The sequence below is a fragment of the Elgaria multicarinata genome, chromosome 5 (assembly GCF_023053635.1).
Source record: "Elgaria multicarinata webbii isolate HBS135686 ecotype San Diego chromosome 5, rElgMul1.1.pri, whole genome shotgun sequence".
NCBI lineage: Eukaryota > Metazoa > Chordata > Lepidosauria > Squamata > Anguidae > Elgaria > Elgaria multicarinata.
In genome coordinates this window covers 115,051,795-115,057,794 of record NC_086175.1, presented here as the reverse complement: position 1 = coordinate 115,057,794, position 6,000 = coordinate 115,051,795, and the positions used below count along the sequence as shown (strand labels likewise).

Below are 6,000 nucleotides of genomic sequence, written 5' to 3'. Positions count from 1 at the left end.
AGGCAGCTTACAAGGTTTTCCTCTTCTCCGTTTTATCTTTACAACAATCCTGTGAGGTAGATTAGGCTGATAGTCAGTGACCAGCCTGATCATTGACCAGCCTGAAATCTCCCGGTAAGCTTCATGGCTGAAGGGGACTAGAACCGGGATCTCCCAAGTTTAAGTCCAACACACATGATGATGGAAGTGGAAGTACAAAACATTGGGAGGGCACAAGGTTGGGGAATGCTGCCACTCCTTTCTCATATCACCCCTTCCTCTTTCAAGCAATATTAAAAACAAAACCCACCACCACCCTGAAGCATAACACTATGCAAAATCTCAAGACAAAGTATCAATGCAAAAGAGAAGATCAATACAAAATGTAAGATCCAGTATCAGAGGCAGTAAGCCTGTGTGCACCAGTTGCTGGGGAACATGGGTGTGAGGGTGCTGTTGCACCATGTCCTGCTTTGTTGGACCCTGGTCAACAGCTGGTTGGCCACTGTGTGAACAGAGTGCTGGACTAGAAGGACTCTGGGTCTGATCTAGCATGGCCTTTTATGTTCTTACCCACGTTATCCAATATCAGAAAATGAGAGCTGGTGTGGTGATGAAAGTGTTGGACTGGGACTCAGGAGATTTGGGTCCTAGTCCCCTCTCTGCCATGAAACTCACTTTGGGCCAATCATTGACTCTCAGCCTAACCTACCTCACAGGGGTGTTGTGTGAATAAAATGGAGGACCGTATAAGCCACCTTGGTTTCCTTGCAAGAGAAAAAAAGGCAGTGTATAAAGGTAATAATAATAATAACAACATTAATTTAACATAAATTCTATTAAAGTTTACAGCAGCTTCCCCCAACCTGGCACAAACCAACATCCCATCCCTGAGTTGTAGTCCGACACATCTGGACGGGGCCAGGTGGGGGAGGCTGGTTTATAGGACCGACGGTGGAAGCCGCATTAAGCAGCCGGCGCTCATCCGGGAGAGATCCCAGCCTTTCCAGAGTGGAGCCGACCGTTCTCAGCCAGCGGCGGATCTCCCAGCAGACGCTCGTGTGGATGGGTCGGAGGGAGGAGGAGGAGGAGGAGGCAGGGCTGGGCGGGGCGTTGACGCGCTCTCCGCGCGCCCGGCTCCTCCTCCGGCCGTCGCGTTTCCCCGGCAGGAAGCGTGTTTCGCAGCGCGCACGCCGGCTGTGTGAGCGGCTGGGGGAGTAAAGGCAGGATGGAGAAAACGGGCGCGGGCCTGGGGGAGCCGAGCCCCGATCCGGTGCGCAGCTTCGAGCGCTGGAAGCAGAAATACGCCAAGCGCAAGAACAAGCTGCGGCTGCAGCGCAAGCAGAAGAAGCGGCCCGAGTGGGAGGTGGAGAGGGAGGGCATCGCCAGCTTGGAGCGACGCTACTCGGAGGTGAGGGGAGCGGGGCGTCGGCCTTCTGGAGACCTGTTGCCCGAGCCGGGCAGCGGGCTAGTCCTTGGAACGCATGGAGGAATGGCGGCGCCGTTGAGCGTGTGCAGAGTGCTTTTCCCTCACGGTCGAAGGAGCATAACCGGCGGCCCCAGCGGTATCTAGGGAACATCTTAACGCGTGTTTAAACAGAAAAAGAAGCCCCACAACTCCCAGCATCCCCGGGCATGCTGGGAATTGTAGGACTTCTTTTCTGACTAAACAAGCACAGTATTGCACCTTACGGTTGTATCCAGTGTTTGTCTAACTTATATCCCATTTATTTCCATGCGTTTATTCTATGTAGGATTAACATTGGACATGATTGTGGCATCCGTTTTAGTGTTGGGTCAAAGCCACATTGGTCAGATGTGACTTTGGTCACCTAGCAGGGTAGAGGCAGAATCCAACAGAGGCCTTACTGCCCCACTGATTCTCTTCTGCCCTGCTTATTGGGAATCCCCACCACGCTTTAGCACTCATTTCTGGAAGCACTCATTTCTGGAAGAAGGTAGGGTGGCAGAGCTTGCATAAAGGAGTTCCACTGCCTTGCCTCCTTCCAGAAACAAGCACTTCATTTCAATGCTTTCCCTCCAAAGTGGTAAATCTCCCTTGCTTAAGTGATGGGTCCTGCTTGCACAGTGCAATCGGGGTGGGGGACCCACCATTATTATTATTAATATTTATATAGAGCCATCAGTGTTCATGGTGCTGTACAGAAGAAAATAAAACAGAATACAAAACACCCTGCCATATGGCTTACATTCTGAAATCACAATAACAAACAAACAGGGAGGGGAAAGGCCAACCAGCATGGGGGACAATAAAACTAATAATAAAAACTAGTATCATCACACTATGGATTATAAGCTTTTGAAAAAAGAAACGTTTTCAAGTAAGATTGCGGAAGGGAATTGATGGGGCCGAAAAGAATCAGGGCCGTGAGTGTCCTATTGATTCTGCCCTAGGTGCTTTGGATGTGCTGAGAGGAGAAGAAAAGCAAAATGCTCAGGAGATCTATGCAGTGGATGAAGTGGGCTATAGGAAGTGAGCTCATGCTATAATAAATGTACTAACCTTTAAAGTGGTGAAATGGTCTTTTTAATCTTTTCCTGCAGTGGACTAGTAAGGCAACATTCTAAAAATTGTCACACATACTGTGGGTTTCAGAATGTAAGACCAAAACTACACATTTCTTTCTTACTTACTCTCAAGTGAACTCAGGGCTCCCAACCTAGATCAGAACCCTAGCATGGGCAGAAGGGGGTGTTTTAATCCTTTATTTTGATGGATCCTTTTTTGGCAATTAAATTTGTAGGTTTCGGGGAGGCAGACCAGATAGCGAGAAAGCCTCCACCCCCATACTAGAGTCCCGGTCTGGATTGGGCCCCATGTGCTTTCCTTTAGAGCAAGAAGTAATGCCTGGGTTCACACAACACACTAACCCACACTCAGTAGCTAAGTGTGGGTTGCTGTTGAACCATGGGTTAGCATGTTGTCTGAACTCAGGACATTTCCCACAGTTTTGCTTCTTAACTATGCAATGTGGCTTATTTTTCTCGAACAAGCAACCTTAAGAACCCATGGTTCATTGTTGGGTTGTTTAGGGTGATTAACAAGCCACACTTGCATGGTTAAGAAATATCCCTGCCAAAGTTGTCCTGGGTTCAGACAACATGCTTACCCATGGTTCAACAAACAACCTACGATTCAACAAGAACCCCAAGCTTCACTCAACTACTGAGTGTAGGTTAGTGTGTTGTGTGAACAGTCCCAATGTGTAGCTTGGCCCTAAATGTGCAAGTTCCAAGGAGGCTTTGAGCCCAATCATAGAATAGTAGAGTTGGAAGAGGCCTACAAGGCCATCAAGTCCAACCTCCTGCTCAGTGCAGGAATCCACCTTAAAGCATACCTGAAGATGGCTGTTCAGCTGCCTCTTGAATGCCTCTAGTGTGGGAGAACCCATTACCTCCCTAGGTAATTCGTTCCATTGTCATACTGTTCTAACAGTCAGGAAGTTTTTCCTGATGTCCAGCCGCAATCTGGCTTCCTGTGACTTGAGGCCATTATTCCATGTCCTGCACTCTGGGATGATAGAGAAGAGATCCTAGCCCTCCTCTGAGACCTTTCAAGCACTTGAAGAGTGATGTCATGTCTCCCCTCAGGCTTCTCTTCTCAAGGCTAAACATGCCATCTTTATATTAGGAAAAAAGCCATTGACACAGAGGGCTGGTTTGCATGATTGTGGAGGGAAAATAAGCCATATCCACTTTCTCCACACTGTGCATAATTCTGTACACCTCTATCATATATCCCCTTATTTACCTTTTCACCGAGCTAAACAATCCCAGCTGTTGCAACCTTCCCTCATAACGGAGTTTCTCCAGCCTCTGTACTGCACTGCCCCCCCCCCATTTGCCACAGTTACCCACTGCCTGTGCCATATGTGGTACATGCTTGCAGGTAATAGCACATATTGATTGTGTTTGATTATTGAATATGTGTGTACATAAGGTGGGAAATCAGCATTAGCTCCTGCTTTCCATCTCGTGCACCATATGTATTTACAGCACAATATATTCCTGTGAAATTGCAAGGATAAAATTCCTGCACATAGAAAAGTAGTATGTCAGGGAGAAAGGTAAATGGGGTTCATGTTTCCTTCAATGGAAGGAGGTTGTGGAATTGGGTAGAACAGTCACATGATAGAGGGGTATAAAATTTTGTCTGGAGTGCAGAAAGTGGGCAGAGAGTTTTTTTGTCTCATATTTTAAGAACATGGGGTCATCCAGTGAAACTGATTGGTGGGAGATTCAGGACAGATAAAAGGAAGTTTAGTGCATGCCATACAGCACATAGTGTGGAATTCACGGTGAAGAAGTGTGGGGATGGTCACTTTCTTAAATCGTTTTAAAAGGAGATTTAGACAAGTTCATAGAGGATAGGTCTTTAAGTGACTTGGTCTGCACAATATGACAAGTTGGAATACTGGTTGAACTCTGGGCTGTTGTGTTGTGTGAACCCAGCCGCGTTAACAAACCCGACAACAAATTATGGGTTATTTTCATGAGCTGCTCATGGTTAACAAACTATGCTTTCTTAGCATGGTTGGATTCACACAACACAACAACCCAGGATTCAGTGACAACCCATATTCAACCCATGCTCAGGCTTGTCATGTGTGAACCCAGCTGATGGCTATCTATTACCTCTAGTATCAGAGACCGTGTGCCCCTCAACATCAATTGCTAGGGAACATGAGCTGGAGGATGCTATTGTACTGCTTTGGGGCTTCCCAGAAGCATCTGGTTGACTACTGGAGGAGAGAAGATGGTGAACTAGATAGGTCTCAGTCCTGATTCATCACTGGTTTCTTTGGTGTCAGTAGTGTTTGCATGACAGGAAGTGTGTTTGGCAGCCCCTACTCTTGGCTGCTCTTTTAAAACTATTTCTATCATTTATGACCAGGATGGGGATTGGAACTCCCATTGTCCACCATTTGCTATGCTTGCAAGGGCAGATGGGAATTGCAGTCTACCAATATCTGGAGGGTAACACATTCCCCACCCCAGATTTTTGAAATGATTGCATTTAGCAGAATCCATCTTTCTTTGTAGAAGACTCAGCTGGTGTGAGTGGTTTTTCAACTTCAATCCATATAAGCAGTTGAAATACTCAAAGCATTATATGTTGTTTGCAGTGAATTAATCCCAGTCTCACTGTTTCATGCTTCACAAACTAGTTCCCCCTTTCTCTGCATTTAAAGACACTGAAATAATTTCATTCTTCTTTAATTCTTCTAAAATACTTTCGTTGTCTTATATCAAAACCTCTTTGCTGAAATGGCCAATATGTTTTTTAGCTCCCACCGAAACTAAACTGCAGTGGCGCGCCCAATTGGCATTTTGATTACTCTTTGTGCCCATAATAGGATTTTGAATCAACGGCATGTGTGAGAAACACGCGGAGTACAAAAACAGCGACTGCTTTTAATTTATATGTATATCCCGTATCCCAAGAGTGGAAATAATGAGACAGATTTATTCTGAAGGCATACCTGTGAGTTTTAAGACTTCTGTATGAGGCAGATCTGTAATCAGTTTTTATCTCTGCAGTTAAATGAAAATTAGATGCTTGATTTGGGGAGCGGCGGGGTAAGGTGGGATTGCAGGTTGAAATATGTTCAGATAGCATCACTTCCTCTTATTATATATTGAAAAAGCATATGCACACACATGCATCTCATTCTGGGGAACTGCAAATACTGGAGTTGGGTGTGTTTACTGGATGGCTGTGTTCGGACGCCACAATAGTTAATGGTGGGTTAATAGTCTTATTCTGTTTATTTTATTTATTATTACATTTATATCCCGCCTTTTTTCCTCCTTAAGGAACCCAAGGCGGTGTACATAATCCTCCTCCTCTCCACTTTCTCCTCACAACAACAACCCTGTGAGGTGGTTTGGGCTGAGAGTCTGTGACTGGCCTAAAGTCACCCAGTGGGTTTCCGTGGCTGAGTGGAGACTAGAACCCAGATCTCTTGACTCCTAGTCCGACACGTTAGCCACTACACC

At 46.1% G+C, this 6,000-nt stretch overlaps 1 protein-coding gene across 1 annotated transcript in view; it reads left to right on the top strand.

Annotated features, from left to right (window-relative positions):
• Positions 1-1,196: 1,196 nt before the first annotated feature.
• DDX10 (DEAD-box helicase 10) overlaps positions 1,197-6,000 on the top strand; it is a 210,116-nt gene continuing 205,312 nt past the window's right edge. The window contains exon 1 of the mRNA XM_063127078.1: positions 1,197-1,390. Within this exon, the coding sequence (XP_062983148.1) occupies positions 1,208-1,390 (183 nt within the window). The 5' untranslated portion in view covers positions 1,197-1,207. The remainder of the gene's footprint in view (positions 1,391-6,000) is intronic.